Here is a 15,289-nt window from a genome sequence, read left to right on the forward strand (position 1 = left end):
TTCTTGAGCATTCATCATCCTTTGAGATTCCTTTCCATCCGAGTCCTCAATTTGGTTCATTAAAGTAGCCTTCAGTTCCTCCACCCTTCCAAACCAATCCCTATTCCACTTTTTTATTTTAGATCTCAGCCTTTTTAGTTTTTTAAGGAATCCCCTTCCCATTTCACCCCTCATTTCTTCACTCCACCATTCCTCAACCTTATGCTTGAAGTCCGGATGTGTTAACCACATATTCTCAAACTTGAATGTCTAGGTCCATTTCCAAAGGGCTCTTGGCCTAGCTTTATAGGGCAATGATCAAAGGTAACTCTAGGGAGAGCTTTTGTCATCAAATCCTTCCAGTGACTCTCCCAGCCTTCATTGAAGAGAAACCTATCTAACTTTCAACAAGTTGGGTTTCCTTGGAAGTTGGACCAAGTAAAGTTGGCTTGTAACAGGGGTATCTCCCTTAGTTCACAGTCATTAATGAATTCATTAAACTTCCTCATACTGGTCGTGATGGATGGTTGGGGATTATTTGACTCATTTATAAATCATATAACGTTAAAGTCTCCCCCCAAACACCAGGGACCTTCCCATAAGCCTCAAATTCCATAAAGCTCTTCCCACATCTCATTCCTCTCTCTATAGCTATTTGGCCCATACACATTGGCCAGCACCCATGAAAAACCATCTTCCACCAACCTGGACTTTAGGGATACAGAAAAATGGTCTATCAATTCCTCTAATGTTTCCACCAAATCCTCTTCTCCAAAAAGTGGCTATTCCCCTAGAAGCTCCCCAGCAAGGAGCGGAAGCCCAACTCACCCCTCTTGCTTTCCATACACCTCTGGTCCATCTTCTGTCCAATTTTGCTAGTTTAGTCTCTTGTATCATCACGATGTCAGGTCTTTCTTTTCTAAGTAGACCCTTGATCAATCTCCTCTTTCTTGCACTTCCTAGACCTCTCACATTCTAGCTAATTATTTTCATTTAGACTCTTAGATCATTAGGCCCTCCAAATTACTAAGAAACCTTTAGTAAGGAACCTTTCATCTCTCCCCTCTTCCACTGAACTCAACATCCCCTTCAATGTCCAAAATTAATCTCTCCACTTCTGATCTTTTCCTTTTTTCCTATTCTTGTTGACCTCAGTTGTCCTAGAAGGCTCTACAATTCCTATTTCCATCTCCACTCTTCGGGGGTTTACAGTAGGCTCTACCCTTTTGGAGTTATTTCTAGGAATTCTTCTTTCTATTTGTATTCCTCCAACAACCCACAAATCTGCTCCCAAATCCTTTCCAACTCCTCCTCTTGTAACTTCTTTGTTAACAATTCTCCCTCCTTTGTTTCGAAAGGAAGAACCTCCTCACTTCCCTTTTTGTCACCTATTTTTAGCGTGATGTTGGGGTACCTGTTTCAGGCAAAGAACCCCGATTAGCACCAGAAAACAAAAGGACAGACATAACTGAACCTGCTGGAGACAAGTCAGAAGAGGGTTGGTTGTAAAGGGATTTGAGCAACAGAGTTCATATCTAAGGCCTTTCCCACCGACTGGTTCTGCTATGAAGATGACCTAGGTTCGACCCAGTTCTTGATCCCTTACAATTGAAGTTTCCTCAGTTGTTGAAAGAATTGTCTCCTGTTGAGTCTCAGCAAGGGTTGCTAAAACCACCATACCATTGTGCAACACATCATCTGGAGGAGTAACCTGTACGTAGTCATTGAAACTCAACATTTTTCCTTTCTCTTCTATTCCTAGACCAGACGAAGACAAACCTTGCATTTTCTCCTCTGTGAACAACAAATCAGTATTCAAACTGCCCTCCTCAAGGATATCGCCTGACTCTTGCAAATCAATACTGCCCAAACTGAGAATTTTTCCTGTATCCGAGTCAGAGTAGTCTTCATCTTCTGACAACATCTCCACCTCGAGATTTTGGAATTCACTTCGTTTGACAGACCTCGGGTTGCAACAATCCGACGAGTGGCGCCAAGACTTTTTAACTAGAATCCACTACAACAATTGATTTGAGCTCTTCGAGTGGCCGGTAGAGCTCGAGGACGACGATGCTAGACAAAGCTTCCCCTATACCAACGACGATTTGAGCTCTCTGAATGGGTCGGGCCCATTCAGAGATTTGGGCTTGTCATTCTTCGAAAGAATAGGCCACCAGGGATTATGTTGGCAGGCATGTGACCTTCAAAAACACCCTCCCCTATCTAGTTCACCTAGTCGCCTACCTCATTCCATGGTTCAACCCTTCAAACCATCAAAACCATTCCCTTTGAAATCACAGAACTTAAACCATTTGAACCCTTCTCTTTGGCACCAGAAATCAATGCTTGCGCAAACGTCCTATTACCAGTCAAGACTTTTCCTTGTTTTTCACGTTTTTGACTATCTATAACATTATGTTCTTTTGGGGAGCTTGAAGTGTGTCTACCCTTTTTTTATTAGCAAAAGAGAACTTTATTTGAATTTAGGGTTACATTAAAATTTTACAGCTTTGTGTCCGGGATTAATGCTCCCACACTATTACATATTTCTTTCCCACTTACATTGCAGCCCAAAAAAATTGTTGCCTCAAAGCCCCTTGTTTGGCAAGATAATCATCTAACCCATTTGAATTCAGCCCCTACCTCCTTTGCAACCTTTTCCACTTCCCTTATCACTTGTTTGAAAGTCCACGGATTACTTCTATTGTTTTTAGCCCAAGAGATGATCACCTTGGAATCCCCTTCAACCTCAATATGCCTCAGTCCTAGCTGCTTAGCTATCTTCAGCCCTTGTAGCAATGCCATTAACTCAGCTTTTAGAGAGTTGCCAATGCCAATCAGTCCAGACAACAAAGTTAATATTCTCCTTTCAGAATTTCTGATTACTCCTCCAATACCTGACAGTCCTGGATTTCCAAGAGAGCTTCCATCAAAATTCAGTGTGTCTACCCATAATTGTGAAAGTTTTTCCTTCCTCTTGAGACTCCATTCCAAACCTGCCATATAAGCTAGCTCCTCAGCCTTTTCATCTTCAACCTATCTAGCCTCTCTCCAGAGAGTAGCTTCAATGGAAGAGGCCAACCATGCTGGTAAGAACAGACCATCAATCCTGATGGTTACCTTCCTCATGATTCCAGAGATGAAAAGGTAGACCAACTACCCGGACTAAAACACCATCTTCTACTGAGAAGACTTTTGAGAGTTAGAAGATGGAGACCATTTTAAAAAGAGAGAAAGTCCCCAAATCAACTTGAATACTTAAGGCTTCAAAACCTACCAGGTTTTCCAAGGGGTCTAGAACTGCCTTGACACTGTCAAAAGGGGGTTAAGATAAAGGTACTCCTCAGTTTCAGCTTAAGCATTAAAAGATCAGCAACCTTCTTCCAATCCAACACCGGCCTCTTGGATTCAACTACTAACATGCATCCCATTGTTTGTGCTTAAGATTTGCCATCAAAGGTGGAATATCATTTATACTTTGTTTTAATGTTTTACTAATGAAATTTATAAGATCAAAGGGTTTTTAGGAGAGAAAAAGAAAGAATAGAAGTATAAAGAGGTTTTTTTTCTATTCTCTCTCTCTCTCTCTGACAAATTAAATAAAAAAGAAATTCCATCCTTGTTTTTTCTATGTTACTTTCCATCTTGAATATTTATCATATAAAGTTAATAACCTTCTTTAGCTTGCTAATTCATATGAAATTGCTCTATTAAATACTTATTATAGTAGTACTTCGAAAATAATGAAACTAATATTTGTAAAAGATTTTTTATCTTTTAGATCTGATGATTTGCCACATTTTTAGAGAAATTTTGATGTTTTTAATAAAAAGAATTGTTATTTTTCAATTAATATACATGTTGAATGGTATATAAAACTAGGGAACCAGCCAAAAGTTAGTTCTTTGTATTATAAAATTCTGATTGCCTATGACTAGGTACCCCAGTGTCACTCAGATTTGCCTAGGTGCCTTGAAAACTACGCTCCATACAGCAGAAATTGGATAAGTCATCTAGATAAAAGTGCAAGTTATCTAATTAAGGGGTTGTTCAGTGTGTAACTCAATAAAGTGTGGATCACTTCACTCCACCAGGCCCCATTGTGGCATGGTTGAAACCACACCACACTCTGTCAAAGCATTCTGCACTGCGGTGTGGACAATGTGGATACTTTGTAAGACAAAATTTTGAATAAAGTACCTTGGTAATTTATTGCAAAGCTTTAAAAAAATTATTGCATCTACTGTGGCGTGGATTGGTCTGTGGACAACAAATTGCGATATGGCCCAGTTCAATCCACACTATAGTGTGGACTAAGCTACAACTCAAACGGACACTCTTTGCACTGTGGCATGGACCGGAACCAAACGATCCACGCCATTTACAAAACGAACCACGGTACCAAACAACCCCTAAGAAAGCACATTTTAATAGTTGGCTGGTTTAGAGAGACCTAAACAACCCAGGAATCTTCCGAGGTGTTCAAAAGCAACCCAGATGTCTCATTTACTACTCCTCACTCTCTACAATACATAGTGGACCATAGGAACCACTGGGTCTGTTATCAGGCGGGGTATAAAGATTGGCCTGATTAGGAACCTTTTTCCACACACATCCTATATATACAAGGCCAAGTCAACATTTAGTCCTTTACAGGGTTGACTTAGTCAGATCAGATATTAAATAGAATATGTATAAAAGTTATTTAAATGTTTGATGATTTGTAGTTTAAGAGTCTAAATGGTTTTTTTTTAGTTTTATACTTTTATATGTATCATTTGACCAAAATTTTGGAGACAGTGATCCAAAGATTAAATGAGATCAACTTTTTTTTGGAAGGTAGAAAGAAAATTTTATAACAGGAGACCAAGATATGAAAGATTGCCCAAATTATGTAACACAGGTTCTCAATGAAAACATCAATTAGTGGCTTACTCCCTGAATATTGCCTTCATTCGTTTCTGACCCTCAGCCACAGCCTTAGGATCCATTTCCTGAAATAGATAAATGTATCAATCAGTGTTCTGAAAGTGAGTTAGCATTTTACTACATATGCATAAGGAGGAAACTGGAATTAGGCATTGGATTGATAAGGACCGATTGTTCATAGTTGTACACATGGAGACTGCAAAATGTTCTGATTAACATATTATGGACTGCAGATGCGATTTTCCTGCATCATAACTATGCCCAATTGTAAACCATGCTTATTTATCTACGTGCCCTCTTACTAATATATGTGCCATAACCTTTTTATTAATCACTTAAAGAATGTAAATAGTTAATAGATACAACAACAAGAATAACTACAACTATTTTTATGGCAATCATACAAAACACTTTTTCACACAAAAGATTTGCTAGGTAGGACCCATTAAATGGTGAATCTCTTACTGCCATGTTGCTGCTTGACAGACAACTAATGTTTACAGCATGTAACTTGGGATGCATTTGAATAAACATTTGGGAGCAACCTTTTCTTAACTTCTGGCATAAAAATAAAATAAAATAAAATAAATAAATAAAACTCAAAAATTACATTTGGTAACAGATTTTCAAAAGTGGCTTTTCAAATTGTTTGAGAGAGAGAGAGAGAAGGGAAAAGAGCAAGTTTTAAGAAAGTGAACCAAGCTACTATTCACACACCTATTATCTACTTCCATAGAAGTAAAAGTAGATAAAATATCCTTTGAATTTAAACAAAAAAAAATCGTAACTAAATACCCAGTTAGTTTTCCCATCATATAAAGAAAATAATACAATTTTAAGCCTCTGTACCATATCTTGCATTTGCTGTCTAATCTCCTCCAAACGTGGCCTCATCAACTGCATAGTATAAACAAAAATTATCAAAAACTGGCTGCTTACTATTCTACTTTTTAAAATAACAGGCAGAAACATTAGATAACATTAGACAAAAGGGGTGAAACAAATAGTTAAAGTTTTGCCCAAGTAACATGTAGGCAATCCATTGACCAATGACAGGACACCTGCCAACTATAATATATCATTGAAAGTACCAAAAATAAAGAAAAAATAGTAAAGTAAATAGGTCAATTGGGTTTATCCACTAAAAGACTCGCCTATTTCAGCCACATGGAAAAAATATATGGCTGATGCAGACATCCAACAGATGAGAAACCCTTTAGGTTGGCAGCTAGTTCACTCACAATCTACGGTGGACCATAGAGGCATGCACCATGTCCTCACATTGTTTTGGAACATTTCCCCACTGATATAATATGTCCAATTTCTAACAAATTAAAAAGTACATACAATAAATGGCTTGTTTTGGACACCTCAAAGGTTTTCTGGCTCAAAGTTGCTCTATTAATAGAGGTGAGGGGAAGAGATATGGTTCCCTTTTGGGAAATCAAGTAGGTGGCCACTGGAAGATTCTTGGGAAGTTCAAAACAACCTGATTGAAAAAATCCATTTTCTAAATGTAAAATATGAATTATTTAAATATATAATATATTATCTCATAGGAAAAAAGTTCAGGTTTGCCCAATTGGGTTTGAATTGGTTCACATAGGGTGAATTCAAATTTGAACCAGTTATACAGATCTAATGCTTGATATCCATATCCAGATTAATCAGATCATGTTTCATATTTGGACTCAGGCAATTGGATACCATTGACAGCCCTATCAATGTGTGTATTTCCTTAACAAGTGATCAAATAGGAGTACTCGTATAGTGCCCTGTATGACTCTCATTCATCATCCATTGACTTGAAAATCTGGAGAAGAAGAAAATTTCATTTTTAATGAGTGATCAAAAAATTCTATTGGTATGGAAGTGTGGAAGTTTTTTTTTTTTTTTGATGAATAAAATCATTTCCATTAAAATAATGATTAGATACAAGAAAATCCCCTTAGAGGCGCGAGATGCAGCCTCTCCAAACGGCAAATACACAAACTACAACAGAGAATACATGAATGTTGATGCTAAAACAAGAGTTACAGTTGTGCCCAGAACAATGTTTCCCTATTTATCCCTTGTTTTGCCCAGAACAGAGAATCCATGAAGTGTGGAAGAATTCAATATATGCACATGGCAAGGACATAGCTTTGGCAAGGTGGCAAGGTATCTGGCACAAATTTACACTAAAAATTGATGCCCAACATGGACAGTGCACCATTTTGAAATGTCCATGCAACATAATAGTAGCTCAAAGATTTTAAAAAATAAATAAAGAGATGATTAGAGAGTGACCATAGTTGTCAAGGCGACGCCTGGGTGACAAGGCGCCCTTGGAGGCTCGCCTCGCCCGGTCACCAAGCAGTTTTGTGCACTGGGTTATAAAATACTTTTATATTTTTAATTTTTTGACATTATAATTATAAAATAGACATTATTAAACTAGAATATTCATTTTATGTGTTTATATACTAATTTCTTTTTATTATTTTCTTATTTTGTTAGGGTTAAATCAACGCAAACATTGCTAACTGCTGTATTGAACCCATGGTTCAAAGTATCGATACACCTCTGTGTACTGGCAGAAGTGTATCAGTACTCGTAACGATACTCCCCCTATTTTTTATTTCTTTGGTTTTCATTTTCATTTTTAAATATATATTATTTAAAAAAATGAGTCCCCAAAAACACCTGTAAACAGGTATCAGGACCCCAAAGATACAATACAATACACCCAATACAGGGTGTATCGTATTCGTATCGAAATTTTGACCCTTGATTGAACCCTCAAAATTTTCAAAACCTGAACCAATAAGCAAGGGAAGAACTTAAAACTTTGTCTAATCAACACATTTTCTTCTTCCACCTTTTCTATTCTTCTTTCCTATAACAGAAGTAGTGGTTCAGCCCCTATATTTTTTTAATTTTCTTTCCTTTGTTCTTTTTCTACTCATAAAATGTTGATTTTCTAGACTTAAACATGAAATTTATACTTCTCTTATGAAAATTATGAATAATTATTAAGGAAAGATGGTTATGGAACCTAGGGAACTACCCTAGGATATATGGTTTTACTTAAAAAAAATCCATCGCCTAGGCGGGTGACAAGGCACCCCCCTATCGCCTAGCCTCGCCTTGGCGCCTTGAAAACTATGAGAGTGACCATGTTAGTGCTCCCACTTATTTACCCTTTTTCATGTAGTTACGAAGGTGATACTAGGAGGTGCTTTCTAGGGCCATGCCTTTACCACACCTTTTTTGCATGCATGTTTACCACCTTTATAAGCAAGAAAATGCCAAGGTAGACAACTATTATAGTATTATATGTCACACGCCATGTTGTATTTTCTTTGTGCCCTACAAATATATATTAGTTTGTTGCTCATTACTTATTTGCTTAAATTATCGCTACAATACTTCCATACATGGATTCAAAATTCATGTTTTGTCACTTATTTCTTTCTTCTGCTGCAATTTTGATGGATTCTTGTTATATGAAAATTCATGGGAATCAATTATATTGCATATGGAATTAATTGTATTTCATAAGACATGTGGAATATTGCCTTATGAATTAATAATGCAATTTGTATTTATATGCAACATACATTATTGTTGAATTTTAATAATGCAATTTGTATTCATATACAACATTCATGATTATTGAATTTCTTTTAGTATTTTAAATACAAAATAATAAGAAATTTAAAATATGACAAATGCCATCCATTTGTCAAAAAACCACCCCACTAATTCATGCCAAATGGTGAACCTCTTCAAACCAGTATCTATTTGTGGTGTAGACATCTAGGGTTAATAAAGAAAAGAAAAACTTTAGATATCTAGGATATTGTCCCCTTGATATTGTAGACTAATTCAAGTAACCAAGATCGATAACCATATAAAAAATAGTAACAAAAATAATAACAACAAAGTTCTAGTTCATTATAAGTCAAATAATGGTATGTTAAAGAAAAAATGAATAAAGTTCTATGAAAATTCAGGTTTTGCTGTATAACAAAATCTGCTTATACCCAAATTACAATTAGAAAACCAGAGAAAGTAAAGTTATTTGTCCAAAAAGGCATCCACCCTGATGCTTTTAAAATGAAGCTATCATGCACATGTCCGTGTGTAAGCAATAAAGATTGTATGCTCAACAAGCATGAGTGATTTCAGAAGTTACTTAAAGCATGCCTTCATAATGAATCAACATATGTCTGTATCCATAATTAAGTAAAAATGAGAGAAAATAACCAATATAAGTACAAAGAGAGGAAGAGACAAACTATGCAACTTACAGTAAGCTTTGAAGTAGCTTTGAGTTGATTTATCAAAAGTGGAATAGTAGCTCCTCGAATTAAGATGGTTGTTAAAGCTATGGATGCCCACCTGAGGAAAGAATATAATCCTATTATTTAAGATGTAAGAACATGCCAAAATGAATGGCCATCTCTCCTTTTTTTCTTCATCAATGACCATCTCTCCTAGTTTTCTATTTAGCGCTATACATTATCTTAATATTCTGTAAATTTACTTACAAAAAGATATCTGATTTCTCAAAATATGAATAAATAATAATAGCAATAACATCTGTAATACACTACAAACATTAAGTACCAAAGGAAAAGCTTCTTCATCTTATAAAGCATTACATGCAAGGAATAAACAATGTGAATTGGCCATTATCAAAAAAAAAAGTGAATTGGCTGATATCAGTTAGATGTATTAAAGAATTGGCTGCTCACTTAGCTATTTATTGGTTAGGTGTACTAATGAATTGGCTGATCACTTATTCATTTTTGAAGTTAATAGATCAATGGCAAAGTAGTCCCTTTTCTATGCCAGTGAGCCATTGAGAGGAGAAAAATTTTTAGTGACAATTTTTAAAGCTCCAAATCCGTTATATAAAATATAAAGGGCATGGTCTCCTTGGCTCTGCATCAAGGTGTTTAAAGGGATAAAAACATCAATATCAACAGCATCAGGAGAAAACTTTTCCTTCCATTTAGAACAATGTTTTCTAATAATATATCCCTTTTCCTTCTGTAGGCACATCTAATGGTTGATAAGTAGGAGTGATCATGGGCCAGGCCAGGGCAAAGCTGGGCTTTGGGATTAAGTCACTAATTAAATTTTATAAATATATAATATCTTCTACTATATGACATATAATGTGGAGACACTTGATGCACTATAGTTCTATGGTCTCTGTTGTACTATAGTCTTAGTCTTATTTTCTTCTTTTTATCTTTCAGCCCTCCAAGGGCTCTTTTATAAATTCTTTATTTTGTCTTTTTCAGCCCTTCAAGGGTTCCTTTGTAATTATTCATAATTAATATATATTGTCTCATTTGAGGTGGGGGTCGAACATTTACAGTAAACACCCCTGAAACCTTTGGTGTTCTCACAAACTGGAAGATTGACATGGTATCAGAGTAGGTCATGTCTACCAGCTGCTCATTCGATTAACTTCTTGGATGATTAGAGGATTGTTTGAGTACTTTGATTGCTATCGAACTCTAGCTGAAGATTACTTAAAGACTAAGACTATAGTACAACAAGGACCATAGAACTATAGTACATCAAGTGTCTCCACGTGACTGTTGTCCACCAGATTATCCATTGATATGTGTGCAAATTACACATAAATTCTGATGTTTATGCATGGTTTTGATGCTGATTTGTGTAAATTCTTATCTCAATTTAGCTTGATTTCATAAAATTATCAAGGGAGACCAGCTTAGGGGAAAGATAACATAAAACCATGGAAAAGAGGCCAAGTGGAGACAATTCAGCCCAGCTGGGAGAAAGGCCCGGCCGAGAAGCCTAAGGAGGGCTATTCGGCCCATGAAGCCTAGGCAACACTCCATGGGAGAACCCAAGGAGAGAGCCTAGCCGAAGCTCACCAAGGGAGCCCATTCGGCCCAGCAAGAGGGAGGCCCATGTACAGCTCAAGAGCAGCCAAAGTGCAGCCCAAGGAGCCTAAAGGCAGCAAACTTTCTAGAAGAGAGAAAGGGGCTGAAGAAAAAGCTATAAAAGGAGAAGAGAAAGAGAGAAAAAGGGTTCAAACTCCTTTGGTTCGAAATCCTTTTGGGAGAATTGAGAGAGAGGCGCACAAGAGAGAAGAAAGGGGGAGATTCAAGAAGCTTCAAGAGAAAAAGAGGTGTTGAATCCGAATTTGGAGAAGAAGCCATTGGAGGAGATCAATCTAGGTTATCTTCTTCCTTGAATTCTGCGCAAGTGGTAAATGATCTCAGCTAGGGTTTCATGATATTTTCTCACTTGATTCTTCTTTCTTACTGTAATTGAATCATGTTTCATGTAATTTTATATCTGTAATTAGTTCTCTAGGGTTATTCGAATGGATTAGATTCAATCTTGATGTTTCTTGATTACGATTTTAATTGTTAGAATAGCTAGCCGAATTGAATTTGTATGTTGGACTGTCTGAATTGTTTGATGAAGAATTTAGACAATCTGATTTCTGTTTAGCCGAACTGTTCTTAATTCTGGGAGTTTCTAGATTGCTTGAGAAAGAGTTTAGAAATTCGGATATGCTAATCAAGATTGAATACAAGGTTAGAGATAACTTGTACAATTCGATTGGTATTCATTCAATTCTGCAATGATGCCCTAGAACTCTTGATCTTAACGCATGCATGAGGATTAGATTCTTGATAGAGATATAAAAATCATCACTCATGCATAGATTGAGCATGCGCTCGAGAGAGGTTGTCCATAACATTGGGGTTTCACCAAACCAAGGCTGAATCCCAATCCAATCAAATGACCTAGAGAATTAATTGCTGAACCAAATTTGTTCACATATAGCTTGTCTTCTCAACTGCATGAAAGGTGTTTGATCCAATTTGCTAGAGATAGTTTGTTAGTTAGGAATTTAGTTTTGATTAGGTTAACATTTCGATTAATCAGATAATAGATGGCTTATATATTACTAGTAGTTATTGTATAAGTCCTCGTGGGAACGATACTCTATTCATCACTTTATTACTTGAGCGGCTAGTGCACTCGCTAGTGTAGCAATTACGCATCATCCATTATGTTCGTGGCACTTTATCTCAGGGACTATTCTTATCCTCCTTTCCTATTCAATTGAGGGCTTATGTTGATGCAGATTGAGTAGGCTGCCCTAGCCCCAGATGTTCTACTACAAGGTGGTGTGTTTTTTTGGGTGACTCCCTCATCTCCTAGAAATACAAGAAACAACAAACAGTTTCTAAGTCATCCACAGAAACCGAATATAGGGCTATATCATCTGTGTGCAGTGAGATTGTTTGGCTTCAATCTTTCCTTGTCGATCCTGGTGTTCACCTCCCTTCTCATATTCTTCTCTATGTTGATAACACTAGTGCCATCAAGATTGCATCTAATCCAATGTTCCATGAGAGAACCAATCACATTGAGGTGGATCGTCACTTTATTAGGATCTATTTCTTGTTGGCTCCATCTCTCTTCCACATATAGCTTCCGATTTGCAGATTGTTGATATACTTACAAAGCCTATGATGAGATCTAGACATCTATATATGGTGGGAAAACTGATGCTTATGTCTCAGCATCAATTTGAGGGGAAGTATGGAGACACTTGATGTACTATAGTTCTATAGTCCCTATTGTACTATAGTCTTAGTCTTCTTTTCTTCTTGTTTATCTTTCAACCCCTTAAGGGCTCTTTTGTAAATTCTTTATTTTTCTTCTTCAGCCCTTCAAGGGCTCCTTTGCAATTATTCATAATTAATATATATTTTATCTCATTTGGGGTGGTGGTCGAACATTTACAATAGACACCCCTAAAACCTTTGGTGTTCTCACGAACTGGAAGATTGACATATAAGTATAAAATATATGATATAATTCATATAAGGTATTATATAGTATATATTATATGTCTAAAAAGGGCAGCCCAATGCACGAGGCTCCCACCAATGCGGGGTCTGGGGAGGGATAGACGTATGCAGCCTTACCCCTGCACATACAAAAAGGTTGTTACCAAATAGTATATATTATATGAGTCATTTTATAATATTTATATACATGAAAAAATATAATGTAGCATAAAACACATAAGTATATATTTAATATGTACATAACATATTGTGGGCTAGGCCGGGCTTGAAGTGTTAGGCCCAGGCCCAGGCCCAGCCCTAAAACTTCTGCACCTAATGTGGACCGGGCACTAACCGGGCCTGAACACAAAACCTAGGCCAAAGCCTGGAAATTTCCAGAATGGGCTAGGCAGGAAATGAGCACCCCTATTGATTAGCTAGGTTATAGAAGGATAATCATGCCCAATGTCTATGTTCCATGTAAACAATATGGTGGAAGTGCAGGTTCGCCTTTCCTTCCATCATGAAGGAGGGTGAGGCAGCAGATCTTACACATTTTTTCATGTGTGTTGAATAAGCATCTGCTTGGCTTTCTTTTTCCTTTCTTTTTTTTTCTTTTCTTTTTTTTTTTTTTTTTGTGTGTGTGGGGGGGGGGGGGTATCAGGTTTTGTTTTCCTTAACCAGCAACTAGAAGATTATCACAAACTTGAGAATAAAAACTGGACTTTTAGCATCATGGAAACACAACCAATCAACCCAAAGGGTGAATGATTGGAATGTAATTAAATAACCAACACGAACATCAATATGAATGATTGTTACAGCATGAGATAATATTTAACACATAAATTCAACAAGAACATAGATAATGATAATAATGATACCTAGATAAACAATAAAGATAAAAGAACATACATGAAATAAGAAACAAGTACTTACCAGTTTAAGCCAGTAAAGGAATGAATGCCATCAATTAAATACTGTAAGGCGGCAACAGGATAGAAAGAATCAGCAGCTGCAATAGCCACTTCACTCACAGCGGGAACCTGAGCCACATCTACACTCTTCTCCGTGAGAATTTCTGCAACATCACTTATGTACTCAATCTTATCCGATCCTTCTCCAATTGTGCTCGACATATGCCTACAGAAAGAGGGTCCAAACCCAGGTGGGAGAGAGAATGATGACAATCCTTTCACTTGAAACCTAGTTTCAAACCAAGCACTTGCTTTGTTGATGTTGTTAACACCTGTTTGCTTTTGCAGAATGTTACTAATTGCAGGTCGAGTTGATGCGTCTGTAACAGGAGGAGGCTGACGTTTACCATCATCGTCGTGAATAATATAAGCAAATGATGGGTGATACCGTTGCCTGAGAAGAGTCAATCTGGAGGAAATACTACGCCTGCAAGCCATCTATTGCGGGCAAAAAAAAATTTGGTTAATTGTATAGCACAGAGAACGTTTAGAGAGAGAGGCTACAAACCCTAGGATTCATATCCACGAACTCAGACAGATCAAAAGCTCGTGGAACTCAAAATCTCAAATATGAAAGTAAATGGAAAAATCCGAGGTCATAATAACTAATGATCATTAGCAGAGCATGGAGAAACAAGATGAAGGTGGAGTCAACACTTTTGCAGATAAAGTGAGGTTGCCAGAGCATTCAAATCAGAAACAAGCACATAAAAATGGAAGAAAGGAGAAACATCGAGCGATCGATAGAAAGTAGGCCAAAAACATATTCCCACTTCATCGGAGTAGGTATGAAGAGACCAATACAACGTTAATGAAACACAGAAGATTGCACTGGTAATTAAATTAAGTTACTGTTCAATTTTCATTTGGAATCTAAGATCGAAATGGAATAACAAAACATTTGCAGAATACTAGTATCGATACGCGAACTGAAATCAATGACTCGTAAATGAAGAATGAACATGCGAAAAACATAGAGAGGTATGACCTTTCCAGCTCTTCTTCGATTCTCTCTGATGTCCAGACTCCAACGATGGAGCTTCTTCTTATAGTCTCTGCTGCGAAAAGAGACTCGCTAAGTAGGGAGGGCGCGACGCTTTCCCTAAGACAGTGCAAGAGAAAACGAACACCGATGCCCAGTCCCATTTATACTCCACGAGTCAGTATTTTGGCCCAAACAATAGAAGCCTCCCTCCTAAACGAGTAACAACTAGGGCTGCTAACGAACGGCAAAACGAAACAAATCGGATCTAACCGGAATACCTATGTCCACATTTGATTCTTTTTTGGTTTGTAATCCACGTTTGATTCATTGATTCATTAACGTTCAATTTAGAAAGCCGGTTTCCAAGTTTCAGTTTTTCTTTTTTTTTTTACTTACTCAAGGTAAAATTACACTTACATTCGGTATCTTGGTTACTTGGTTTTATTTATGGTCTTCTATCAAAAGTCAAAGAAATAGATTTTGGGCAAATTTATATAATTGGCTACAATCTATTAATCTCCCTTACTGTGTTAATGGGTGGCTTTAATGAAGCAGCCTCGATGGATACTTTATAC

The 15,289-nt window shown here is 37.0% G+C and overlaps 1 protein-coding gene across 1 annotated transcript in view; it reads right to left on the reverse strand.

The window, feature by feature from the left end:
* The window catches only part of LOC104600369 (mitochondrial inner membrane protein OXA1-like), a 31,043-nt gene extending 16,163 nt beyond the window's left edge, over window positions 1-14,880 (reverse strand). Inside the window, exons 1-5 of the mRNA XM_010263274.3 lie at window positions 14,718-14,880; window positions 13,692-14,167; window positions 9,204-9,294; window positions 5,758-5,805; window positions 4,915-4,973 (exon numbers count right to left, since the gene is read on the reverse strand). Coding sequence (XP_010261576.1) covers window positions 4,915-4,973; window positions 5,758-5,805; window positions 9,204-9,294; window positions 13,692-14,167 — 674 coding nt within the window. The 5' untranslated portion in view covers window positions 14,718-14,880. The remainder of the gene's footprint in view (window positions 1-4,914; window positions 4,974-5,757; window positions 5,806-9,203; window positions 9,295-13,691; window positions 14,168-14,717) is intronic.
* Window positions 14,881-15,289: the final 409 nt, after the last annotated feature.

Source organism: Nelumbo nucifera, chromosome 1 (assembly GCF_055504915.1).
Source record: "Nelumbo nucifera cultivar China Antique chromosome 1, China Antique-T2T, whole genome shotgun sequence".
NCBI lineage: Eukaryota > Viridiplantae > Streptophyta > Magnoliopsida > Proteales > Nelumbonaceae > Nelumbo > Nelumbo nucifera.